We start from the raw sequence: 27,694 nt of genomic DNA, 5'->3' as shown, positions 1-27,694 counted from the left end.
AGAACATAGCCACCGTGACGCAACGTCTGAATAGCCATCCGCCTGCAGTGGGGGCAGGACGAATCCACGAGGCTGCCACAGTGGTCGGACCCCCGAACACCTGGGGCAACCACCGTGTCCGTCCCCGTCCTCGATGAGTGTACTGCACCCAAGAGATCAGCGGGCAATGCCACCCTGAGGAAATTGCTCTTTTAGAAAAATACCTCGGGAACTGCCAGGACGCCCAGGGCAATCTCCGCTGCACCGCGTCGTAGAATTCGGCAATTCGAAGAATGTCATCAGATGCGAAGGCTCCGAAGAACAAAAGGTGAATGAATGAGCACACCGGCTCCCCTTTTATACCCGGATATCCGGGGGCGGAGTCCGGCATGCAAATTTCATTCGCCAATTTCATTGGCCTTTTCAAAATAGTCAGAAGATGATAGGTTCTCAGGGGCGAACCCCATCTGTCGGTTCGACACAACGTAGAGGGACCGACAGAAAGGGAACAACACGTAGCCCCGAAAAGCCCAGCTTTTTTAAAATGCAGCAGTTAAGTGCCTTCATGTGGGATCTACACTCATTTACATTTAGTCATTTAGATGTTTTTATCCGAAGCGACTTACAGAGAGTTTAATAAACGATAAAGCAGCAATACAAAGTTATTAGTTTCGAGAAAAGTTTTTATTGAAATTTTATTGAAATGCATTTGATTTAAGTCGGACTTGACTTGCTTTAGGGAAATATGAATGATAAGCTTAAAGGTGGTAAGATGAAAGAACACACTGTAAAACATTGGTTGCTGTATATGTGTATATTTTATTATATAGGTATTTATTATAGGTCCACACATTTTTATTATGTGGCCAAACATGTCAACAATCGGTGAGATTTTAGGGCAGGAAAACCCTGACCAATGAGGTGTATTCAAGTATGTTCATGGTTTAACGATACTTTTTTTCAAATGTCTTTATTTTGAGATTTCGGTTCTGAGTTCGTGCTGTACAGTTATGTTACAAGATCCAGAGACTTGGGAACTCCTATGTTTTTCCAACTGAAATTTCAAGGGGCCTGCCGTCCTTGACTTTCTTGGTCATTCTCCATTGAACCAATGGTCGGTCTAACCCACCACAGAGGTCCCAAAATGAGGAACAGAAGTTGAAAGCTGCTCTTTAGTGCTGGTTATTCCTGTTGGGTTTTCTGTGGGTCTGATGTCAGTTTGGGATCCATCAGAGACGCGCATCTTTGGAGTCTGAAGCTCGGTTTCACTTCGCTTGCTGGCGGTTCGCTGCAGCGCCCTGATCTCGTCCTTACTAAACTGTTTTCTCAGGAGAACTATGACAGCGATGGTGAAGAAGTAGGAGCAGCCATTCAAGCACGTGAACAAGCCCAAGAAAATGACTCTGAAAACAGAACATCAAGGCTTCTCTGTTGTGAGCTGTTGAAAACATATCTAATGAGGACGGTGATGTATGATTACGAACACATACCTGTACATATCTGAGTCGTACATACGACAGGCACCTCTGCCTTCACACTTTTTCATTCCCCATTTCAAACATGTAGAGTCGATGAAAGCTCCGAAATAGACTGGTGCAGTAATACCACCTTCAGAAAAAAGGCTTTCATTAGGCCAGAAAACTTCAAACCTGAACTGATATTGTATGCGGCTACTTAGAAACACATCTGAATAGATAGATGTTTTATACCTGTTCGCATCATCAGTGTTTGAACACCTAATGCTAGTGACTTCAGCTCAGGTGTGATGCATCTGAAAATGTAATGACAATATTTACAAAATGTACAGGTATATACAGTAACAGTACAAGTCAAGCGTTTGGAAACGCTTGACTGAAATGTTTCCAATCCTGTTTGTTTACTGTGTGAGATTACTTTTGGAGACAAATTTAATTGTGCCAAGATATACATTTTTGTTCAATGGAAAAGTATTTTTTTATTAATTTAAATGGAAAGGATTTTATTTACAACATAAAGTCCTACAATTGTCCATTGTTTGCCTTATTTTTAAGTCACTTTGGATAACAGCGTCTGCTAAATGACTAAATGTAAATGCACTGTAAAAACAACTAAGATTGACATATTTTTTTACATATATTTAAAAACGGTTATTTATAAGAACGTATGAATAAGCGAGTAAAAAATAAGTCAAATAAGATTTTCTTAATGAATAATTATTTAATGTTGCTACAATATGGAAAACAAAAACATTGCATTGAACAAGCATTGTTTAAAAATACATCAATTCATCTACAAAAATCAAACCGCGATAAAAATATGGCTACTATAAATTGATATCGCATATGAAACATATTTTTAATTCAGAGAAAAGAGGGAAAAGTCTGAGAAATATTTAGGTAGTAACTGACCTTATAATGACCATGAATCCTGGGGTTATGCCCAGCGAGCTGATAAAGAAGCTCAAGACAGATACTGCCATATAGGAGGTGAAACTCTGAGTGCATTCAGGACCCCGGGGACACTGGCCCAGGGATACAGACCTACTGCCCTCTGCTGGTGATGGGGTGATGACACAGCTACAGTTGTGGAAAACCTGTGATCACAAAAGGCAAAAGAGACAAACAACTGTTATTCTGGAGTTCCTGGAAGGTGTGCGTAACTTTATGGGGCAACCGAGATAACATCTTTAATCCCTTATAAAGACAGCTTTGGAGCATCTTAATACTTGCACAAAATGAGGTACCGTGTTTTTGCCTTGTCCGGTGGAGCTGGCACATCCTGCGAAACAAGGCGATGTGTAGGTAATGCCGCTGTCAGAGCACACCGGATTCCATTCACTTACAGAGCAGGAACAGTTCTGGTTACACCGAGACACCAGCGAGCGTTCATCATATGATATATTTGCAGTCCTGGGGAGGAATTTTTGGATTGGGGATCAGCGTTTCATTTACCAAACAGTACAAACTGGAGAAAAGGGCGAGAGACAATGCTGTGGTCAACTAAACTGAAAGCTAGTATTAACTAACAAACATGTAAAAACGTTTTACCCATTGTAGGACACAGTGAGCCCGGTCACACGCACATTGTCACACTTTGTGCCATACTGGAGGAGGAGCAGAAGGTAAGCGGCGATGGAGGTGATTAAAGAGAGCTGGGCCCCGGCCACCACGCTCAGCTTGTACTTCTTCATTATTAAACCGCCCAAAAATATTCCCACAGCAATCACAGGCAGGTTCAGGACACCTGGAGACATAATGTGTTTCTGATTCAGTTACTGAATTACTGTCAAACGCGCTTCGCTGTGTGTTAGATGTCGAGTGGTGTATTTTCTTGGGTTTGATTTATTGACAATCTTTAACTAATATTTAAACTAAATATTTATACAAAAGTTTATCCTTGTTGCAAGTGAACATGTATAGTCTCGTTTGTCTTAACAACCCAACCGTCAGATGAAGTTGAGTCAAGATTTTGCTTTGATGCGATGTATGGCTCCTTAAAGGGTTTTTAGAATCACGTATTTTTAAGATGAAATAGTAGCTACCTATAAAACTGAATAAAATGGACAAAAGTAAATGTAAAGTAAACACATTTGCTCTAAATCGTTGATAAGATTCACATTTAGAAGATTTGTAACACACAGTGTCTCTCTTCCGCCAACAAGGATCAATGAGTTCGATAGAATCATTCTATTCTTAAGCTTTTCAACAGTTTTAAATACTTTAAATATAACTAAATACTTTATTGATATGTTTAAGTCAAAGCAAACTGCAAATATAAAGCTACGACCAGGTCTCACAGACAAGGCTTAGCATATCACCCAGGCCTATCTTGAGATATTTTAGCCATTTTTTGAAAATAAACCTTCAGAAAACATTACTGGTGTGCATCTTGAGATAAAACAATGTAATTGACATTAAAATATATTTTAGTTAGATAGTTTAAGTTTTCTGAATGTTTTTAATGTGTTTTAAAATATTTTTAGTTCTTTAAAAAGGAACAAAGACAAGCACTGCATAAAAAATATTTTACACAATCATTATGTTGTTTTTTACAGATTTTCCACGTAAAATGTCAACAAAATACGAATTTTAATTTTTTTAAAAGATTTTATTATGTATTTTTGAAATACGGTCCTTAATTACAGAAAAGTTGGTACTAGGGGTAAAATGGACAGCAATTTATGAATTCTTTCTTTTGTTCTTTCTATTAATTTATTTGTTTTATTTTGCATGTTTTTTTTTGTTTTTTGTGTCTTGTACGTATGTAATGATGTGTTGTAAATTCTGCTGCCTATCTTGGCCAGGTCTCCCTTGTAAAAGAGATTTTTAATCTCAATGGGCTTTTCCTGGTTAAATAAAGGATAAATAAAAAAAATAAAAAAATTAAATTAAATATTCTGTTTGAAGGTTACTTTGTTGCTACATGGGCAGTATTTATTCTATGGATAATAATTATCGATGTCGTTGACAATGATGCAGTAAATGGTAGAACATATAGGGGTTTGCATTCTATAGATTCTTCCTACATTGTAGGTTGCTCTGTTATTATCTCGTGGGTATTAATAACAGTAAAATAAATTCTTCAAACCATTATTCTACAGGTTGTTTGCAAACTATTTCTGATTTTTAATAGCAAGATTACATTTATAAAATACGGTAACAAACTGTAAAATTACAGAAAAAGATAGCACATTTTCAAGAAAAAACAGGAAATTGTATTATATATCCCAATTTTTGCGGCTGTTTTCTTTACATATTTCTTTTTTACAATGAACCGTTTGTTAGTAGATATTACGTAAAAGCCTTCTTTTTACCCTTGTCCTTTAATAAGATGCTGTTTATTATTTACATGAAAAACTTACCAATAAGAAAATTTGCTCTTGATGTAGACTGCCCAAACTGTTGCTCCATGTATTTGGCTTTGAAGGTGAACAGGCCGCTGAAAGAGTTGAACTTCAGAACAATCTCAAAGAGCAACAGAATGTATATGGGAGTGCTCAGGAGCCTTTTCAGAGAAGGCAGGAATCCTTCACAGTTGTAATAGAGAGAAAGAAATAAGCAATTGTTATGAATTAATTTAAGATTCGTTTACCGCAAAATGTTATGTCTGGATTAACTTTAACCATTCGTGTCACATATTTGGATAATACATGACAATATTTGCATAAAAGGTGGACGCAGTTACCTTTTGCAATGCTGTCCAGTTCCTTTGACTCCATGGTGTGGCACTGATCCCCATTAGAGTTTTCCTTTCCCTCCTCCTCCCCTTGTTTGGGTAAAGATCTAGGCAGGAACCAGAAAGGGATGCCAGCAAGCAGTAAGAAGGCAGTTGACACAAAGAAGCCAAGCCACCAAGCACCTACCCAGCGTGGATCTTTTGAGGTGATGTTCACAGTGTCTGCAGGGAAAGGCCATGGGGGGAAACAACAGTGTTTGGCAAAAGGATAATACTGTTATCGTGATAGAATACTGAGCAAATCGCCATTAGACCCCAGGAGCACATCTAAATAAGAGTGCGAAGAATTATGAGACTTCACAAGAAAACAAATTGTATTGAACATTTGTGCTTACCAACATTGACAAATCCAATATCCACGTAAAGTCTGGCACAAAAGGAGCCCAGAAGGAACCCAAATATGGGACCCAGCAATGCGATAGTCTGAAGACAAGCTGTACATCAAGAAAATGTTTAATGTGATGTAGGGACGGTTTAAACCGTTTGACATTTTGGACGTCATAGGATCATTTGATAAAAAGAGCGAATATGCAAGAAATGGATGTAAACACTCACCAATGTAAAAGGCAGAATTTTCTGCTTTGGCGAAATCGTCAATGTAAGAGATGCCGAGAGGTGTGACTGGGGACTCTCCGATTCCTCTGAGAGCATTTCCCAAGAACACATAGATCCACATGCTTGACCCAGGGTCCTTTATACATTCTAGGGTTGAAATAGCCAACGTTCATGAACATGTTGCGCAAAATGTTTAGTTTTATTCTGCTTTAGTAAATCAGTTACCTGTTCCATTGTCATTTGAAGACGTGATGTAATCACTCTGAGACATGGGATTTTGACAAGAAGCTATACTTGTCTTATTGATAAAATCTTGTATTACTGTGTCATATTTGTACCTGTATGAGTCAAACGTGACAGAGTTAAATATTGTCATAAATTATACAGATTGTTCACTATAGAAACGATAACGTTTATGTGACAATTATGCACCGCCCCATGAAGAAATGTGGTAGTCCAGTAAGAGCTGATCCAATGGCCATAAGGAAGCAGGCAATCCCTATAAGCCGAGGTCTGTGCAGTGCCGCCCCAAAATGACTGACCAAGGCCATGAACAGCAAGTTACCTGCAGTGATAAATAAGAGAACAGTCGGTCAGTCACACCTATGAAGACAAACACACAAATTGTCAATTTATGTTGATAAAGCAACATTTCTAAGATATTGTCAATTAATATCCAGTCTTTGAAGTGAGTTGTTGGAGATTCAGTTTATTTAAGTGACGCGTTTCAGGGAGATATTGGTAAAGATTGAGATGGCTGAAAGCACACAGCTGTTTATTGTCTTTATTTTAAAAAAGCACAAGGTTTTGTTGTAAATTGGTGAAATAAGGTGATGCATTACCTCATGGTCCAAATCTCTACACAGTTGATTTACATACAGCCTTAAATGTATTAATACAAACCCATTTCGAAACCTCCATCGATGACGCCAACAACAGAACTGCCAAGATCAAATCTCCTCTCAATCTGTGTGATCGCACTCTTCATGTAGGCTCCACACAGAGTTTTGGAAAAGTAGGCAAAGGAAAGAGCAACGATGAAAATCTTGATAAAAAGTGAACAAGAAGGGGAACCAGCGAAAAAGGAGAATAGTGAATTGTAAATAGAAATAATGTCTTCCTCTTCGATCATAGAGGATGTTAAAATGAATAGCAAAAAATATTGCCAAATATATGGAATACCTTTAATTTGGAACAGCAGGGGTCCTTTGGGGTCTTTTTTTCTGGAATGCAAAGACCCTGGTGCATGGCCGTTTTACCACAGTCGTCTGCAGTTGGCTCTGCCATTTTCTAATGACAATCCTGTCAATAAATGTAAAAGCTTCTTTGACTTTTCTTCGATTTCTGGTCATTTTTTATGTTATTGTCTCTCTTTATTAATGGATGTTAAATAACTTTTTATACGTCCCTATAACAAAAGGTGATGCTTAGCAACATTATTAGGAACAGTTCCCCCCGAAATAAATGTATTCATAATCATTTATTTACTCTGTGTTGACTGTTTCTTTCGTGGAACACGAAATAAGATGTTTTGAGAAATGTGGTTTTATGTCCATATAATGTAAGTCAATTGGGGCCATTTGTAACAGAGGCAGGCGAGGTAGCGGATCCATATGCAGTGAGATTTATTAAACATAAAGACAAAGTACATGATAACAACAGAACAAAATAATCTAAAAGAATCCAACCGAAACACAGGGAAGAAGATCAAACATTCAACAACTCACACCAGACAAAGAACACCTGGGAGAAACAATTGACACGAAAAACTACAAAGGACTAAAAAACATGGCACAGGACGGGGAGTAACATAAAAGTCCAAAATAACAGGGGAACACAGAACAGATCGTGACACCACTGTTGTTAACAATTTTCAAAACACTTTTTGTGTTTTGCAGAAGGGCGAAAGTCACACGTTTTGAATAACACACCAATAAGTAAATAATAAAATGAACTTTAATGTCTTGGTAAACTAAACTCCCTTATAGAACCAATTACATCGGTCCCTACTTTAATGGTATACGGAGGAAAGAGCCACGCTTTACTATAACATGCATAACATACTCAAAATCTCCTTTTGTGTTTAGTTCGCTGTTGCACACAGAACATAAACTCTTAAAACAGTTGTTTTCGACCAGGGAGGTGCAGAGGAACTGCGACGGTTCCCCCGAACACCCACCTTTGGAACTCGATGGCGAACGCGCGGTGGAACTTGAAAGTGACGGAGGGCGATGTTCCATCCGAAGCTGCGCGCTTGAGCGACCATGCAAACTCATTGCAGGTCCTGCGAAGTGTTATTTAGGACTACGCACAAAAGCTTAATATCTACAAAGTAGCGCAAGTACGTCTCTCTCTCCCGATGAGTTCAGAGGCATGTATTTACATATATTCGTATTAAAAAAATAAATGTCAGATCAGTCAAGCAGTTCTAACTAAATGTGTTAAAACTGACCTACCTGAATTTCAAACTTTGCAGCAGGCAAAAATAAGCTTCGGTTTTACTGCCCCATCTTCACAATACTTGCTTAAGATGACAAAGCATTGTATGCGGAAAATAAGACAATAACACAAAATTTGCAAACAGAAGTTATACAGATACATACTGTCTTTAAAGAATAGCAAACCTTTTGAAACGGAAAGAGCCGTTCTGCCGTGTTTCATGTGTTACTTTGATAATCCTCTCAGATTAACCCTCCCCGTAGAAATGCCTGGAGACAGCTACACATCTAAGCGAGGTGAAAATAAATGTCTAGGGTTTCGAGAAAACAATGGGACCGAGAGAAGCGAATCGTGTCCCAAAGCGAGCTTCACCTGACACGGGACATTGGGAATATCCTACCCAATGGTCTTCTCTGCTTGGGTTTTACTCTCAAAGCCAGTCCACACAAAGGCAGCTCCGCATTTCTATTCCAGCAACGCTTCAGCTGAGAAGGACACCCACAGCCTGACACATGCTAGTGAAAGAGAATGTTTTTGTCCCAATAAAAGCTTTTATATACACGTTTTGATGTCAAAGTTGGTTATTATGTCATATATTAACCGCAGTTTTGGTAAATGTGTCAGGTCAGTTACCACAAACTTTGACTTTTGGACACAAAATGACAGTGAACTGTATAAATGAACTAATGGTGTCTAAAGTTGGTTTGATTGTAATTGTAAATTGTAATTATGCAGAATCGGCTGTTATTACTGAATTCTCGGACACAGCAGGTGACCCACACTGAGCCTGGTATGGGGAATGTCTTAATATATTTAACACAGCATGTGAGTTCTGACGACCATTTCTCCAAGCGGCTTTACCCCAACAGAACTGATGAGGATTAATATTGACCAACTGACACATTCTTGACCGTGAATTTCAGGAGAGATTTTCATCATTGACCCAAGATATTCTCGCAAAGATGAGTCATATTTACCCACCTTACGTTCAAGATACCACACATCCAACGGTGCATAATCGACATGGATTAAAATGAAGATTAAAAAGACTTAATTCGATTAACGGTCAACGAAGTTGAGCCACTTTTCCAACTGAAAGCGCCCACATAGCAGACGGACTCGGCCCGAATGTGGCCTCAGAGTGGCACTGCTGGCGCACAGCCGGCACTGGCATGCAACAGCCGAGTGTGGGCCATGTGCGGCAGTGATGGCACTGGATGCATGACGGCAGACAATAGTTGGGCCGAATGTGGATGGAGGTGTTGGGCCGATTGTTGATAGCAGGTCTGTGGCCCAGATCAGTCTAGCGACTGTAGGCCACATTTGACATTGTGTAATTCACAATTATTGCACAGTTACATTTATACATATTTTACAGTGTAAATTTTGACTATAGGTTACAGGCAGATTTGGTTAACCAGTTCTACTGAAATATCAAGTAAAACAGCACTCAACTTATCTGTCTATTCAAAGTGGCAGACTATTTTTTTAAGTAGCCTGGCCTTACAAAACCCTTGCACATGTTTTAGTCTATTTAATGCTAATTATGTTTGTAGGTTACATAGATCGTGGTTTTAATAGAAAAGTCTATTGGTTCATGATGGTATTTTAATGGAAACCTTAAGAATTTCTGTTATGGGGTACTATTGTTTTTCCAGCAGAGAATGAGCGTGCAGCAGTGTGTTAAGCTATATTTAAGGTTTTTGTAACAGAATAGGTTAATAATGTATCAGTGAAGTGAAATATTAATTTCATAATCAATTAATTCTAAAATGAGATAACAATATAAATAATGAGAAAACATTCAAATATGCTTTTTATTATGTTATCATATTTTATTCTACTTTTTAGTTTTATGGCTAAAATAAAAGGGTCAGCTGTGGCCTTGTGGTTAGAGCGTTGGACTTGTGATCAGAAGGTTTGAATCTCAGTGCCAGCAGGTCATGAGTGAAGTGTCCTTGAGCAAGGCACCTTACCCCTGATTGCTCTGCAGTAATGTGCCACTGTTAAAAAAAAGCTACTTGTAAGTCGTTTTGGATAAAAGCGTCTGATAAATGTAAATCTAATTTTGGAGCAAATATAGAAATGGCAAATATATAAGTATATTTGTGAAATAAACATAAAAATGAATAATAGACCCTCAAAAATATGTTTAATAACTTACATTTTTTACTTTGAATAACAAACATTGAACCAAAAAAATATGCTCACACAATGTAAACACAAACTGCAAGGTAAAAGGTCAACTGTTGTGTTGTGAAAGAAAAATAGAACAGGCAGCTCATGACCAAACCTTCAATTTACTGATACACATGTGTGACTTTTCAAATACAAACACCACAAACTGTCACAGGTGCTCGGTTTAGCTTAATGAAATGATAGTAGTCAGTCTTTCAGGGAACATCAAAGAGGTCAGTGTGCTGAACTGTAGGCCAACATCTGAGGTCTTGATATCTTCAGCTGGGTATCAGAGAAAAAAAAAGACCTGCAAGAAAAATCAAACAATTCGTTCTAAACACATTCTGAATCGGTTACAGTTATGTTTCCACGTGAGCCTGGTTCAACACGACCAATTACAATTAAAACTGTTCTCCTCTCTGAATTTTCAGCACTGTCCTATAACGGTGCTGAATCGTGCTAATGAATGCGCGGAGAGCCGTTATGGCTCAGTCTCTTGTTTTACCAAGGCAGCGCATGACACGTTTGTGTTTAAGTTCTTAAAATTTCTGTTATCAGTCCTGTGGTGGAAAATTAAACCATTTATGTACCGGCTGGTATGTATCGGCCCAGATTGGAACGATTAAGCAACAAGAACCATTCGGTGCGACGGTGGAAAAGTGCTCCGATAACACTTTACAATAAGGTGCTATTAGTTAACATTAGTAAATGCGTTAGCAAACATTAGCTAACAATGAACAATATAGTTTTTATACTTGTTGATGTTAGTTCATGTCAATACAGTTGTTCATGTTAGTTAATGGTGCATTAACTTATGTGAACAGTGACAATGTTTGATTTTAATAATGTATTAGTTAACGCTTAAATCAACATAAATTAATATTAATAAATGCTGTAGAAGTATTCTTCGTTGTTTGGTAATGCATTAACTAATTGTTCAAGAGGTCATTTAAGCCGGCGAAACGAATATTATTGTTTGCTTTAGATGTGCAATGTGTATACACGATTTAAGGTTAAAAAATGCAGTATTTTCCACAAACCCTGCATGGTTCTATCTCCACTTTGCTCCGCCTCTTTGAAACGCGCAGATATTTTAAATAGCTCATCACTCTGAAAAGTGAGGTGTGCTTTGATTGGCCAGTTCACTTGTGCGTATTGAATGGTCGAATACTGCAAGAGTGTGACAGAAACGTAACGACTCTTACCATATTCGGAACAACAGGTTCTGAAGCTGTTGTACCAGCGACGGTACAATGACATTTACAAGACCACCCACCTTACTTGCGTATAGATTTGAGCTGTTTTAGTCAAATCGTGTTACGAAGTGACGTAGATTCGCCGGGGTGTGGTTAAACGAGGCTTTCAGGCTGAGTTTCTAGATAAAATACAGATTTTGTTCCGACATTTACATTTTTGCAATTTTACGTGTCTAATACATGCATGGGCAACTTATAACACACTAAAGACAAAGAAAAATACGTATTTCCGCAAAATGACACCTTTATCAAATAGCACCTTATTGTAAAGTGTTACCAGTGCTTCTCATGTACTGAGGGGTGCTATTGGCAAGGGTTCCAGCTCTGACTGGGTCTCTGCTCCAGTGTGTTGGACGTGGCTTCCCTGCACCAGAACCCTCTGATAAAGGGGGATGTTCAGACACAACCTGTAACAATTAAAAATATGATTAGAACAATACTGTTTTATACATTCAATCACAGTCAGAAATCATGAGAGTTCAACAAAACTCAGAAATCATAAGAGTTCAACAAAACTCTGCAAAACACTGCCTGTGTTTATAACAGCCTGTTCATTTACAGTGAATATACAGTTAACATTCTCAAATGTTGTATTTACTAGTTTAATTAATGAACGCTTAAATAACTCTTTCAGATCTAGATATAACATACTGTTTACATCATTTGTATCTGTTCCATTTAAATTTGTTTTTATTTCATTGCAGACTCTTTGCTGCTTTTTAACAAATAAACGTTTTACTTACATTTATGTGCTCATGTGTTGTTCCAAGTTTCAGGTACAAACAAAAACCTGCCAAAATAGAGACAATGGTGAATAAGTATATGCTTCTCCCTTGCTTTAATTAAGTACGATTTGTAAGTACGAGAGCGCCTGGCCAGCGTACAGTGCACTTGCTTTTGGTTATAAACAACACTCATTTCATAACGCTTAACGTTAACAGCTTGTTTAGCAACAAGCGTTAGCGTTCTTGCTACAAACTGACCGAAATACCGTTAGCCTGTTGGAAACTAACAAGGATTGCCGTACAGGCCTTTTAAAAACAAGATCGTTCAATTGAGTCATTTTTTTCTATTTGCTGTAATACACCATCGCATCTACCTCGAGGAAAACAGTGGTGGTTTGGTCTTAAATTGTGTTTTACACTTTATCGATGCTGCATGTGGCCGTTTTAAACAACTAAAGACGTGTGCGATCATAACAATAAATTACAATATTATAATGCAAGAACGTTTTAAAACCCAAAACGGTATAAAACAACAAGTGGGTTCTTATTTTAAATTTGAATGTAATGAACTATGTAAACTCAAAACACATTGCTTACCTCAGACGATGGTTGATCGTTGGCGGTTGGCAATCAAATGCGCAGTCTCTGTGCCCGCGCAGAACTCCGACTCCTCCCACCAAGTCTGGATCAGTTCATCCATTGGCTGGTTAATTGTTTTGGCGCGGTTTACATGGTAACGACAGCTTCTCGCGTCATCTGATTGGTTGATGTGAGCTAGGTTCACGGGACAGTTTGGATTCGAAAGCTATATTCCCGCTCAGGATTCTTCTTCAACGGCTGTTTTTAGGTAAGTGTGGTTGGTGCTGTTGTTTTCAATTGTAACAATTGTCATAAATGAGCATTTCTATCAAATCATAACATAATCAGCCAGCATATGGGCATTTGTAACAACTGAATTCATTGATTTAATACGTTAAACCTTTGTTTTACTATATAGTTTGATAATGTATTACCAGTTTGTCGGGATTTTGTAGGCCCTATACAATTTAATCACGATAAATATTTATTTAAAAATGTATTCGCATGAAGGGACACATTCAATATTTTCTAAATGCACCTGATTATAAATATGTTTGTTAATTTAACAGCTCAATTGTCCGCAAGTTATATAAACGTGACACTATAATGTCCTTTATGTTTTAAGACAGCACGAATTTGGGACCCTTAAACACAACATTATTTTCTGGAATGGCTTAACTGTTAATGAAAATCAAGTACTGAGATAATGAGCTTTAAAGTTTGATTCCATCTCTATGACATGGGTTTATTTCGTCAATATTTAACATTTTCACAGAATGTTCTTTAAATTATGTAGGATTGTTTTATGTATAAAGGGTTAATAAAATATCTTTAGTTGAGTTAAAATATAGTTTAAAACACTCAATTTGCCGTCTATAATGATTTATAATAAAGAGTTGTTTTCTACAATTTCAAGGGAGATCAACCCTTTTTCATTTTTGAGCGGTATCTAAATATTAATGAAATATTAATATTGTTATGAATGTTAGTGACGATCTTTATTTTTCCCCTACAGAGGCGTGCTTGGCCTAGGCAAACTTCACAAAACTCCCCTGACGTAAAATTTAGGTATGGAGAACTGCCATTTTTTGGACCAATAAATATATAAAATTTATAACGTACATTTTAACAAAGAAAAAATGTTTATTCACAGATATCCATGTTGGCTTTGAAAGGCGGGACAGACACCAGAGACGCTGTGTGGAGAATGATGAGAGCACCGATCGCAAACTCTTTGGCCAAGAACTTGAATATGAGAGGGATTAATGGAAAGATGAGTTTTAAAAGCTTGCAGTTACGGTCCATAATTTTTGGTTAGTGTGCAGCATGAGTAGTGATCTGATTTATGTAATTAAAATTGCACATTAGAAAAACGAGGCTAAGCTTTTTTAAGGCTCATTGTCTATACATTTCAATAACCCTTTAAAATTGTTATTGTAAAACAACATGTGACCCTGCCTTTGAAGAAGTTGAACCCAGCAGAAGTTGTTTTCTACGTAAAATCATAACATAATGTACATAACATTATGTGAAAATATAATGTTGATACATTTAATATTGACTAAGGCCATGTCAAAGATCTAAATCATATTGAAATGAATGCCTGAAAACAAACTGATGCTCATTCTCTCAGAATTAGATTTCACAGAGGGGCACAAATTGTAATGGACATTTAAAATGTTAGTTGTCCATACTTTAAGGGTAACTCCACCCAAAAATTTAAATTATGTCTGAATTACTCACTCTCTAGTTGTTTCAAACATGTATAAATGTCTTTGTTCGGTTGAACACAAAAGAGAGATATTTTGGAATAATGTTAACAACCAACAGGTCTGAAGCATCATAGTGGGGAAAACATTTTAATCATTTTTTGGTTCTGTTGAACACAAAAGAAGATATTTCAACAGTTCTGTGGCACTTTTGACTACATTGACTACAAAATATCTCTCTGTGTGTTCAACCGAAAAAAGAAATGTATACATGCTTGGAACAACTAGAGGGTGATTAATACCTTTAATTTATTTCTTTAGATAAAATAATGCTGTTTATAGATGGTGTTCATTTTAGTTGTTATCTAAAAAGGTACATTAGGGATTGTGTAGGTATTTAAATAATACAAGTTGATGTGGTAAAAAAATGTCACACCTTTTATTGCGTGTACTTAATGTGCATTATCAGATATTTTATTTACACCATAGTTTCCACACTAAAAATTTTTTTTTGTATAACCATAACCTAATGGTACAGTGCAGGGATGAATGTTTGTATTTACTAATTATGTATGTCTTTCAGCTGCAGTGAGAAAAAAGATGCTCATATCCAGAGATGGTTTCAGCTTGCTCCGGATAGAGATGGAGGAAGAAGAGAACGGCTGAAGAGAAAGGAGACGATAAATAGCTGTGCCTCTCATTTAGAGCCTCAATAGCTTATGTACTTATGTACTTTCTCATTTCATGTGCACACATGCAGATATGTGTTATGTTGTTTATAAATTTTAATTTGGTCTCTCTTTGGTTTATAACGTTTTCATTTATTCTGTCTTTGGTTTAATTTTTCAAGTGTAAAGTTATTATTGTTCATTTCAAGTCTAAAAGTTTCCGTTTGACATAAAAATATATTTTTAAACAAATTTGTATTCAACACAATGAATGTGTTCACTTTAGATGTTAAATAAAAATGTTTATTAAAAAACATAATTCAGTTCTTGGAAGTTATTTGTTCACATGATTTTGGCCAATGTGGGCTGAGGTATGGCAAAATTGTGGGGTTTCTGGTTAAAGCTGGCATTGATCTGGTTTACTTTTGGCTATGATACGGCACCCAGAAATAAATCCTGCTCCGGCCCAGTTCAGGGCCACTTATGGCTTATTAATTGGCTGAGGCTCGGACCAGTTGCGGCCCATATCTGGTTGTGGTCTGTAATTTGGATCTGGGCCACCCTAGGGCCGTCATTCATTGTTGTATGTGGGCCGAGGGAAAAGGATTAGTGTGGGCTGGAGCTGGGCCAACACAAAATTGTTATGTGGGATTGCATGGTAAAAGCAATTTAACAACGACGAAATGATTAGTTTACGTTAATAACGTTATTTAAGACACTGTGTTACATGTACATTATTTACATAGACGTGAGACTTTATTCGACACAGAAAATGACAAACCAGTGCAATGTGTACAAAAAAGACAAAGCAAGACGATATATACGTAACCTGAATCTGTCGGGAGGATGAGTGAGGGTGAGTTGTCAGACAAACATTATTTTGATACATTTAGAAAAAAAGGTACAGGTGTGACATCACTATACATTACGTCCCTTTACTTGGGGTTACGGTTGTACGTCTCTGCGTCCAAATACGAACATTTACAGTACAGAAGACAAACCTAGCTTATTATTTGATTCACGATCATGTTAATAAATGTTACATTGCATTTTACCAACAGGTTCATCCTGTTCAATTTGATATATTCTGTAACATCCGCGCAAATTGTATGTACATGTTTTCAGAGAGGTAAAAAAATCACGGCTATGCGCAAGGTGAATATTGTAACAATACTTTCCGATGTACTTTTTACTTGATCCACAATGAAAACACAAAATAAGACTGTAGTCCGGCGTTTGCTGCATGAACACAAACACAAACAAAGACACACACGTGTGTAAACGCTTCTCAGTTTAGACACAGCGGCGCAGCGAATGCTATCCCATTTCGAAGGCTCTTTTAAATGCATCCTTCTTTCACTGGGTCATAGAACATCGTACAAATGGATTCAACAGAAGGCTCTGGTTTGTGAATGATGTTTTTAGGATGTTTTGTTTTGTTTGTATATTTGTTCTTTGTTTTGAATTTAGTAACACGTAAGTGCGAGAAATATATTTTGAGAGTTAAGAATTTCACAATAACCTGACACTATAATTACAATTCTATGTAACAATGGTCTGTAGAACTATACATCAAACTAAGACATGTTTTCTTTACACACAAACGTTGCATATAATATATGTTTTTTTCTATAATATAGGACTATTTGGTTTTGCTTGTATTGATACTTTGATACCTAAGACGTGAAATCTTAGTTCCTAGTCTTACACTAGGAACACATTAGTGAAGAAGTTTGCACGTCCACCATCTTAAATGCCTAATAATAAACAGACAAATGCATACAATTGGTCAAACTTGTCTTCCCAGATGTTTTGCAAGTGTAACTTCAGATAGTGGTCTCCTGGTCAGGATTTTCACTGCATTTGAGGCTAGCGGACGGGGCAGTTTCACCACCGTTGATGGCTGCAGCAGTGTCCTCCTGATTCAATTGGTTCTTTAGATCGAGTTTCTTTTGATAATGAGACAGTCTGTTGTACAGGACCCCCCAAAACAGGTAGGACAAAATGTACAGGCCATAAATAAGACCCAGGAAAGTATTTCTGTAGAACAAAAAATAGGAATACGTCTCATTAACCTTTTCTTTCATTTGCCCAAAATATTGTTGTTCTGTGTGATAGTCAATTATGACATAATGACTTCAAAAATCTAATTTCATAAATGCTTCCTAAAAGGCTTCCTTATGATGTAGGATCATAAGTCTTTTTCACAAGTAGAAAAGCGTTGGAGGGTGTTTTTGTCATAAGAGACATGTGTTTTCACAACCGCCCCAGTGTAATTTCACTGACCTGAAGGCAACCGAGTCATAAATGCGACACGCCCCTTGGCCTCCACATCGCTTTGAGCCCCATTTGAGACACGTCCGGTCAATCAGGGCTCCGAAATAAATGGGAGGAGGGATGCCACCTAGAAACATTTCTCATGTTAGCTTAACATTCTTCTGTTTTACAAGCTAGGGTTGAAAACAATTACAACACAAATCCTCTTACCCAAAGTCCGAACAATCAAAGTCTGTATACCAAGGGCCAAAGACTTTAGCTCTGGTTTTATTGATCTAAGAAAAAAAACAGGCATATTTATTTATTTTTATCATGATTATCTGTTCTGTTCCTAAAATTACATATTGGCATTTCCTGTTCTAAAAAATATGGTCCATTTATATTCTAACCCTAATTTTATATTTACACAAAGGAGCAGAAACGTGTGTGACACGTGACCTAGTATCTGGCGTGACTCACTCGTGCATATCGGCCTGGAAGAATTTTAGCCCAAGTACAGACCTTTAACTCGGAGCGAGTTTCTATTAGGATCAGGACTTTGACTTGGCCGGTCATTACATTCACATTAAGTTTACACTTTAATTTTTAAATAGAACAACTTATGTGCTTAAAGTCACCGTCCCACCTTTTCTTGAGATGCAGTTCCTGCCATTTTTTTAAAATGCTGAATTTATTTGATCATTTACGTTATTATATAAATGACCAAGCGTGGCCGTTGGGTCTTGTCTAGAACCGTGGTTCTTAAATGGGGGGCCCCAATGTAGAACCAGGGCGCAACAGATTTTGTGCCATTTTATGAAATATATAAATCGATTTTCACGCTATCGAGCATCAGAAAAATAAGACCGCCAAGAAAAAGAATTGATATTCCGACATTGTATAACTGAATATGTTTATCATTCAAATTCTAATTTTATGATTATTTGGCTTTATTTGCGGGGCACAAAGTGATGCACTTCACACAAAGGGGGCTTCCAACTAAAAAGATCGAGATGCTAAAGTATAACGGTCTGATTTTAGTTTTTATATTCTCATACACAATTCCCATAGATACGTTTGTGCTATTCCATAATTTTTGTATGAGCACACTGTTATATTTTTATATAAAAATAACAAGTGCAATAAAATGATATGTATAAAATCGAATGTCCGCCAAGTGGCGCCAAAGGCAAGTTCATCTCTTAGGGATAATGCTCTCTCTATATATGATGTAATATGCACATCAAACTTTTTTTGAAAGAATGTATCCATATATTTTGTACAGTATATATGTTATAGATATATGTAGTTGCACTGTTGTGTACATGCAATACCTGAGCAGAATAATGTAGCTTGGCGTGGCCCCGCAAGCAGAGACAAAGGCGCCTACAACTGTCACCGCCATGTAGATTTTAAACATGAAGTCACAGTCTGCCTTGCGAGGGCATTGGCCCAGCACTGCCGACATGTTTGTGTAGGTAATAGGCAATTCTCCAATACATGTGCAGTTGTGGAAAACCTGCAAAGAGTGAGATCAAAGAGAGTTGAGAGTTTTTCAAAGAAAAATAAACAATTAAAGGCTGAAGAATGCATGAAATCTTTAAGGTTTTTGGGGGGTTAAATTATGAAATACTATGAAACACTTTATATGGGTCAGATATTTCTATCATGGCACCTTTCCACGGTAACGTTCTTTGCATTGTGTCAGCATGAGCGGGAACATTTTTATAAAACACACAGAAATTTCTTTAAGTAGAATCAACTTTTCTTTTTGCTAAATACATAAAAAATGACCTTATGGTCAGTGTCATGTCTACACATATGGCATCACTTCAGCAATACCATCACCTGCACAAATCAGTCTTACCATGTTCTTGCCAAACCCGGTGGAGGTCTGGCACCCAGCGAGGCAGGGGGAGGCGTAGGTCATGCCATTGGAGGTGCAGATGGGATCCCAGTGCTTGAGAGAGCAGGAGCAACCGGTGTTACACTGAGAGATCAGAGAATTCTGCTGGTATGTCACCTGTGGAGTGCTGTCACAAATACGTCATCGCGTCCATTAAAGTTGCCAGAGAGTGATAAACACGTGGCATTTTGGTAAGATTTCTGATATAGTTACCCCTGATAAGACACGGTAAGTCCAGCCACTTGTGCGTTATCACACTGCAGGAAATATTGTACAAGCAGAGAACAAAACGCACAGACGGAGGCAGCAATGGCCATTTTCGCCGCACCAAAAACATTTATCTTGAACCTCTTCATTACAAACCCTCCTGTGATAATTCCCAAGGCAACAGCCGGTAGATTCATAATGCCTGGTAGGACAAAAGAGGATTTTTGACAGTTTAGGATTGATATTACAAGCCGATTTCTTAAGGTAGGGAACTACAAGGTGCTTCTTAGAAGTCTCCCAAAACATGGTAACAATGTCGACATTTTGAGATGGTCCCAACTGACCAATATATTTAATATAACGTTCATGTGTTTGGAAAATGTAGGCATGAATACATAATGAAAAGTGATATATTGGTTATGTTAAGAACACACATTTAGGTTTTTACACAGATAACGAGAGCAAGGCTACCTTTTCAGACAGAAAGGAATTGGAAATCACAGTAACGCTTTACAATAAGGTTGCATTTGTTAAGTATAGTAAATGCATCAACTAACATTAACCCTAACAATGGACGATATGTTTTTTTTACGTGAATTATTTCTTGTTAATGTATGTTGAAGTATTGTTTACCGTTATTTCATGTTAGCTAAGGCATTAATGAATTGTTAACTAATAGAACCCTATCCTAAAGTGTTACCGAAATCACTATTCAACAGACAGACACTAACATAAATGCAATCCCACCTATCAGAAAGATGGCTCTTGATGCCGATTGGCCGTAGATCTGCTCCATGAACTTTGGCTTAAACGTGATCATTCCGATAAAACCATTTACTTGCACAAAAGAGGTGCACATGAGAAGGATGTAAATGGAGTTGCTGAAGAGTATCTTCAATGACGGCAGGAAATCTAGAAAATATCAAGAACTTAGTCGACAGAATCACGAAAACATATACCGTATATCTCATAAAAAGAACTCAAATACCTTTAGCCAAATCCCGCATGGAGACCTCGGCTGGTTTGGAGGTCTGTTTGTTGTTGTCGGGAATGAAGGTGTCCTGCTCACCCTCCTGGGCGTTTGATTTCTTCTCCGCTTCACTCTCACCTTGCTTCGGAAGAGACTTGGGAAGGAACCAGAAGGGAATTCCAGCTAGAAGCATGACCGCACCAGTTATCAGAAACCCAAGCCACCAGGCGCCAACCCAACGGGAGTCTTTATAGTTGATAGTGATGGTATCTAAAGTCAAAATAAACACGGACACAGGGTTGACTCAAGTCAGTCTTAAAACTGTATGAATGTCACTGTTCAACGCAATAAATTACAAACCACATTTGGATTACGTCAAAGTAATCTTTTGTTGATGTACTGTATGTAAGTGTAGTTTATGACATCGTGGACATGTCTGACTACCATGACGCGTCACAATATGTGAGCATTTGAAACCGCACAAAACTTTTGTGTAATTGTGTCACTGAGGACTCTGTACGTCTTCCAGTTAGCAGTTACATAGACGGCGAGGTCATTTTTACCTAAGCTGAAAACGTGTCACACATGCTTTATCACAAAGCCCCGTCATTCATTAAACCACATAAAATCATGTTTTCAGCGACTGCAGATCTCATATGACAAGATCCATGGCTGCAGGCTTTTGGGAAAACAGAGGGTTATCACAGAGTTAACCTTCAAATGCAATTCGTACAAATGGCCTGGTAAATCGATGAGGCTCAAGGACCAATACTGAACTTTTGCACAATTTTGGTTAAGCAACTATGACAGGACAAATTTCCATGTATCAGATTTATGCAAGGAAACTTTATGTAAGGAACGTGAGATGTCGGTCATGTCGTCCATTTTAATTTCCACTGGAAAGTTCGAACTGTAAATAGAAACAACGAGAACTGCAAGCACTTTCAACCGTCTTCAATAAACGCCAGGAGTGCTCATATTGAGTATAAAAGCACCCGGATGCAAAAGCTTGAGGCTTTTGTAATAGTGCGATGAAAAGGTTTACCTGAATCCACGGATCCTATGTCCACATAAAGCTTGGCACAGAACGAACCCAGCATAAATCCAAACATGGGCCCTATAATTCCCACAGTCTGTATGCAAGCTGAAATAAAAAGTGAAAGACATTGAGAAATCACAGAAAACCTACCCATAACAAAAGAAAGGAACAAGTAAATGAATTGTATTTTCGATTAAAATTGCACACGGCTATGTGACCGATCGAATGCATTCACGTAAATGGAGGCAAATAGTAAACAAAAGCGTTTGATGATGTCATTTGATTCACAAGCTGTGCTTAAATATTCATGTCACCTCGATGGCCATTGCCGTGCGCTATATAATTATTATCCAAGATTATAAATGAATCTAAAGAAAGTCTTAAGGGGTTACAATGTAACTACCGGGATGTTCATAGGCAGAATTGCTGATGTAGTATTGGACGCACGTCATCAAACGTACCCAAGTAAAAAGCAGTGTTTTCCTCTTTTGAGAAGTCATCTAGGTAGGACAACCCAAGAGGCATGACAGGGGTCTCCCCGATCCCACGAAGCATGTTCCCGAGAAAGACATAGATCCACAAGGATGAGCCGGCTGCCTTCTCACACTCTGCAAGACAACAACACACATGAGTCTAGAGCAGACGAACGAAAGTAAATCTCCTTGCGAGACAAAACAAACGTATCGATTGCATTTACTGTAGGCTTTCCAGAGGAACGTGTTTCTCAAAGGAGAAGCCCGATTTAGTGTGCAATGCATTGTGGTTGGGAAAATCATATTACAAGCCAAACATTTTTCGATATTTGTTGTCGCAGCTTCAGTTTCCCAGGATTTCTAACGGCGATTTGCATGAGTGGTGAGAAAAATCATCTTTGCACATGTCAAACTGAGATTTATAAGCGTTGCAGTTTAGTCATTTTTAAAAGACAAAACTTAAATGACCATATGTATACTGTTACATGTTTTTTGGGGGATTATGAAAGAAATTATTGACTAAAATTCTGCAACTAAGCATTTTTTAAGGCAAGTAGTAATTTAAGATGTATTGTTTGTATTGTTTGTAATATAACAGATCCCCATCTTTCAATCTGGAATTTGCATATTTTTGAGTTTACTGTGGACAGGCTAAATGAACAATACAGAAACGCTCTAAAAGTAAATGCAAAAAAGTTTCTTTTGCTTCAAAACCTGTTAAATTGGAAAAAATCCTTTTAAATTCTTAGAAGATTTAAGCAATTTTTGTTAAGTACATTTGTAAAGTATCCATTTGAACGAATTGCTATACATCCAATGGATTTCATGACTTTAATGTTTTCATTGTCCAAAAAATAATACATCTTAATGGTGTAAAAATAAGTTTCATTTTCCTGTAGCATCTGTATTGTGGTATTATCAAAGGTCTGTCCCATCGTCACGTGTCTCACCTGCTTGTTTCTCTGCCATGGAAGATTCATCATCTTGAGTAAGGGTGCCATTGGCTAAGCAAGGTAGGGCGCTCTCTGTCCCGTTGGAGGAGGTGGAATGTGAAATAGTTGTCTCATATTCATACCTGTGAGCAACACAACGGTCATCTTATTTGTTAGTGAATTCTGAAATAAACGTACAAAACGCAGTGAAGGTATTGTTTATTGTTAGTTAATGTCAGCTAATCTATCTAGATACAACATTATTGTAAAGGGTTACCACGTATTTTTTTAATCATTTTCACAAAGGTCACAGTCATGGTGCGTTTCAGGCCCCATAGGCAATACAAATCTAAAAAAGAACCTCAAAGAGATCTCATTTATGCCTATTATATAATATCTACTGTCTACTGTCTTTATTTTGTGTTCTTTTCTGTATCCACATAAGAAAATACATTTAGATAACTGATAACTCCATTAGGCTATGATAGTAGATATTTTTCTCTGGGGCCTATATCTCTACCCCAGAATCTGATTGACACGAAAGAAGGTCTAAGACCACAGAGAATGTGGTCCGGGAACACATCCCACCCCCGAGTGGTCATTGAGTAGTATTTCAGAAAATGGCCGGGCATTGAAAAACATGTCAGCGTTAACTCACGGTCCTTGGAAGAAATGTGGCGTGGCCGTTATAAAGGATCCCACAGCCATGATTAAACATCCAATTCCTATAAGTCGAGGTCTGTGAAGCCTGGCACCGAAGTAACTGACAAAAGCTATCACAAGCAGATTCCCTGGAAAAAAAGTTGTAAAGAAATATATCAAAATGGACTTTGCCCCGGGAAGTATTTGGACCTAAAATGACATTGTAATGACTGTTGTTATTTGTAAACAAAACTCATTTAGAGGCGACAACATATCAAACCACATGCGTTGATTTGAAAGAAACCACATCGCTGCAAAACATGACATTCTTACTAAGCATTTTGTCTTTTTTTGTAAAAATATTGAATAGTAAGAAAAGTGACCGAAGATATTTACTTTGACCTTTTTTTTCTCAAGTACCTTATTCAAGTTTATTTTTCTCACCCCGTTGACAGATGTATTTGCTTGTTGTACCATAAACTTACTACATTCTCATATTTTTCTCCTTTAAAAAGAGATTAGACATCTTTGGTCACCTTTCTTGTCAAGAAAGTGCATCTTGAGTGAAGAATGTCTAGATGGCGGTACTACAAAACGAGACAAAAAGACTTTGTCAGAATGTCAAATTTTGCAGCGGAAACCTCGGAAGTATGAAACTGAAAATATACATCATATTGCATCATTCCTTTACGAAGATGTTGAAATACTTTGGGGGCTTTGTTCATATTCCTGTACGTTCGGGCCTTAAACAAGTTATTTGATTTCTTACCAATTTCAAAACTTCCATCAATGACCCCTATCAGAGAGCTGGGAATGTCAAAGCGTCTCTCGATCTGTGTGATGGAGCTCTTCATGTAGCTGCCCTGAAATGCTTTGGCAAAGAACACAAAGGACATGGCAAGCAGAAACATCTGAGGGGGACACACACAAAGCATTTTGTAGACCTTTTGAGCGACCAAAATCCATTCTTTAAATATCAATACTCAGCTACAAGTACATAGAAGATGCTGGCAGGACATTGTATTCAGTTACTATAGTGTTTGAGGTTGGTCAAAAGAGCCCAAATTGATTTATTTTCTATTTCGTATTATGTATGTTGCATTAATATGTGGTATGAATCATTTAAATAGTAACAGTAATAGCCTTAAACTAAAAAGTACCTTTGTTTTTCGGTGTGGCACCAAGGTTAGATTTAAGATGGCTGTGCCGTGGATTACCATATAAACAATACATTCTAATTGTAAGATTATGTGTTTATTAACATAACATGGTATCAAATTATTAATCTAACTACTATTATTGAACTAGCGAATCAACTTTAATAATATATAATAATCTACGCTATATAAGATGAACAATTACAGAGTTAAAGTTTATAGTCTGGGTCAGAAGTCACACATTTAGTTGGTTAAAGTTCAACTTTGACATCTGCCCAAACAGTGACCTCACAGAAGACCAAGAACAATGTTTAGTGTAGTATTGCTGCGAGTAAAGGTTTCCACAGTCTGTTTTACTTTCATAGCCTTTTTGGCTAAAACTAAGTTACGTTAGAACTTTTCTAAAACCGAATTTCAATTTTATTAGCCATTGTTGCCTTAAACCAATCGTAAAACAGTGTAACCGTTGCTTTAATTCAATTTGGGTAAATGGGATTAGTCAATTGCCCTGTCACATTAACAATGAACATGTTAAACCAATGTGTGACATTTACAAAGTGTTTACATACTGTTATTTGACACAATTGATCTGTTTTATCGTTCCGAGCTTCTATGAAAAATGTTGACTGAAATGTGCACTTTTAAATAAATGAAATGCACAACTTTCACCCCCGAATACCGTTGGGCTCCTGGAAACAAGATCTCATCAGGCAGAAAAGGTGGACATGATCTACAGATGGGATTAAATGTTAACAGCTCTTTGATCACGAAGGATCAACAGAAAGCATTGCAGCGTTACCTTTAGTTTGGAGCAGCATGGCTCCCGTGCCTTCTTTTCCACGCTCATGATGCCCTGGAACCAAAGAAAACAAAGGAAAGATGATTGAAAAGTGCAGAACGTCCCAACGTCAGGATCATGTCCAGCATCACACTATTGTCCAGCAAACTGCATTTTCACAGGTCCATTGTTCACGGGAATAAGAAAACATCATATGAGGGGAAAAGACCCCTGAGGGGGGAGCTGAGAGGGTTTCAGAAATTGCACCACATTTCCTGCGAGAGGAAGGGTGTTTAGAAAAGTTTTAGAATCGTGGACAAACATCATCAAACCAATCTAAACAATGAAATGTGCGGTAAGGGAATGTTTTTAACATGCTTTGATGATCTTTCAGAAGGAAAAGAGGTTTTAGGGAGAGCTGGGGCTAGTTGTCACATGGGAGGGATGTCACAAGAGCTGCATCCCAGTAGGTAAGAGGCACAAAAGGTAATTGCTTTAGGTTTAGTATGTTGGCTTCAAACACCAGTCAAAACAGTCAAATTCTATTTCATTTAAAGTCGAATTTTAACTTAGCAAAGTATTGTATAAGCAACCAAAGATTGTGGGTTTCAATCGCAAGGAAAGACACATACCAGTGCTGATAAAAATGTGCACCTCGAGTGCACTTCACTGTCAAATTCATAATGTATGTATTGTGTTTTACATGTAAATTATCTCTGCAAAAAATCTCTACGGTTTACAACATTTCTGTTTTGCTCAAGTCTACAATAGGCACTTCCCATTGTGACAACTCACCCCACAGTGTATGCATACGATGTCCTGTTTGTTAGAAACCAACCGATAAAAAAAGAATTTTAGACGACGAGATTCATACAGTGCAATATGAAGAGAGCTCAAATGTACCTGTGCTGTTGTCTGCTCCCGTCGGAATGGATGGAAGACGAAGGGACTTTGCTCACAGGTAATGCCCTATCATTCAATGTGATAACATCTCAACTAATCAGTAACCAAACAGTCATGACCATTCGCTGATCATGTCACAGATCATTTCTCTGCTGGGGATTCACAATGTTAAAGACGACACAACAGACAAATAAACATGCTCTAACACAGTGGCATAACAGTGTGTGCTTTGGACAAACAGAGACGAGCTCCACAGTGAAAGGTGGCTCGCGGGAGACCGTCGCTAAAAAAACAAAGTGCGGTTCATTGAACTGCGAGGGCTTTCAATGTAATGCCTTTACTGTGAATCACCTTTTACTCCAGTTCAAATACTCAAAATATACAATTGCGAAACAACTGGCATGTGCGATCCAGCATATGCGGTACAGATCTGATGCCTGGAATGTATCTTCGCAAGTAATCTTTCCTAAATGAACATTTCCAATAAAGTACTATTGAATTAATGCTACACAAAAATCCTACTTATAATCGTACAAATAATAATTATTCGTAAAACCATAATGTAATATTAATAATAAAATGAACAGATCTCTAAATAAAGCATAAGTTACTATTAACCTGTAATAAACTGATATTTGAAAGAATGATGAGATTTCACTTCTTTATATTTATATATATATATATATATATATTGAGTTAGTGAGCATTATAGCTGTTTGCACATAAACAACAAAAAAATAAGATATTTTCGTTCGCTTCTGAAGACGTTGGGACTACAGCAAACTTTTAACTGGGTTAGCGACATCATGAATCCCCAAATGCACATTGACCCTGCCCCCAGGAACACGGATAGGCTGATGGGCGGGACTTCTCAACACACGCTCTACTTGGTAGCCCAATCACAAAAGACCGGCTCAGCTTGACCAATCGGAGCATTTCAGAAGGAGGGACCACCTTGAACCAAGAACAGTCTGTTTTCTGAGAATGGACGTGATGGTGTGAAACACAGGTGAAATATGTCATATATAAAACTTTTTTTGTCGAATCGAAACACGAACGCACATTTTTTTACACAGGCAATAACTTCTGATAAAGGGAAAATTCGCAAAATAGGACCCCTTTAAAATAA

General features: G+C 37.6%; 2 protein-coding genes across 3 annotated transcripts; both read right to left on the bottom strand.

Annotated features, from left to right (window-relative positions):
* Window positions 1-646: 646 nt before the first annotated feature.
* slco1e1 (solute carrier organic anion transporter family, member 1E1) lies at window positions 647-8,436 on the bottom strand. 2 transcript variants are annotated; one of them, XM_079454887.1, is made up of 16 exons: window positions 8,373-8,436; window positions 8,205-8,272; window positions 6,931-7,050; window positions 6,652-6,793; window positions 6,181-6,313; window positions 5,974-6,086; window positions 5,749-5,895; window positions 5,529-5,627; window positions 5,143-5,355; window positions 4,820-4,984; window positions 3,006-3,201; window positions 2,702-2,867; window positions 2,367-2,551; window positions 1,689-1,750; window positions 1,470-1,587; window positions 647-1,382 (listed from the first exon to the last, which is right to left on the bottom strand). In XM_079454887.1, the coding sequence occupies exons 3-16, from the start codon at window positions 7,033-7,035 to the stop codon at window positions 1,100-1,102; spliced, it is 2,127 nt and encodes a 708-aa protein (XP_079311013.1). In that variant the 5' UTR covers window positions 7,036-7,050; window positions 8,205-8,272; window positions 8,373-8,436; the 3' UTR covers window positions 647-1,099. The 2 variants fall into 2 exon arrangements, with proteins under 2 accessions (XP_079311013.1, XP_079311014.1); XM_079454888.1 differs by having other exon boundaries at window positions 781-1,382; window positions 8,205-8,384.
* A 7,555-nt stretch (window positions 8,437-15,991) lies between these two features.
* On the bottom strand, window positions 15,992-26,791 carry slco1d1 (solute carrier organic anion transporter family, member 1D1). The gene is made up of 15 exons (XM_079454889.1): window positions 26,566-26,791; window positions 25,684-25,737; window positions 24,497-24,638; window positions 23,744-23,876; window positions 23,104-23,228; window positions 22,142-22,288; window positions 21,687-21,785; window positions 20,660-20,911; window positions 20,419-20,583; window positions 19,678-19,873; window positions 19,426-19,591; window positions 18,893-19,077; window positions 17,790-17,854; window positions 17,589-17,706; window positions 15,992-17,342 (listed from the first exon to the last, which is right to left on the bottom strand). The coding sequence occupies exons 2-15, from the start codon at window positions 25,729-25,731 to the stop codon at window positions 17,129-17,131; spliced, it is 2,055 nt and encodes a 684-aa protein (XP_079311015.1). The 5' UTR covers window positions 25,732-25,737; window positions 26,566-26,791; the 3' UTR covers window positions 15,992-17,128.
* Between the last annotated feature and the right edge of the window lie 903 nt (window positions 26,792-27,694).

This window comes from Barbatula barbatula (assembly GCF_947034865.1).
Source record: "Barbatula barbatula genome assembly, chromosome: 4".
Lineage (NCBI taxonomy): Eukaryota > Metazoa > Chordata > Actinopteri > Cypriniformes > Nemacheilidae > Barbatula > Barbatula barbatula.
This window is presented reverse-complemented; position numbering and strand designations above follow the sequence as displayed.

Coding starts and splice junctions, on each gene's coding strand:
- slco1e1 (XM_079454887.1), bottom strand. CDS start 7,035: ATGGCAGAGCCAACTGCAGACGACTGTGGTAAAACGGCCATGCACCAG. Junction 2,868..3,005: donor CTCACTGTGTCCTACAATGG/GTAAAACGTTTT, acceptor ATTCCTCCCCAG/GACTGCAAATATATCATATG. Junction 1,383..1,469: donor TACGACTCAGATATGTACAG/GTATGTGTTCGT, acceptor TTCTGTTTTCAG/AGTCATTTTCTTGGGCTTGT.
- slco1d1 (XM_079454889.1), bottom strand. CDS start 25,731: ATGAGCGTGGAAAAGAAGGCACGGGAGCCATGCTGCTCCAAACTAAAG. Junction 24,639..25,683: donor CATGCTGCTCCAAACTAAAG/GTAACGCTGCAA, acceptor TGTCCCCCTCAG/ATGTTTCTGCTTGCCATGTC. Junction 19,078..19,425: donor CCGGGTTTGGCAAGAACATG/GTAAGACTGATT, acceptor CACTCTTTGCAG/GTTTTCCACAACTGCACATG.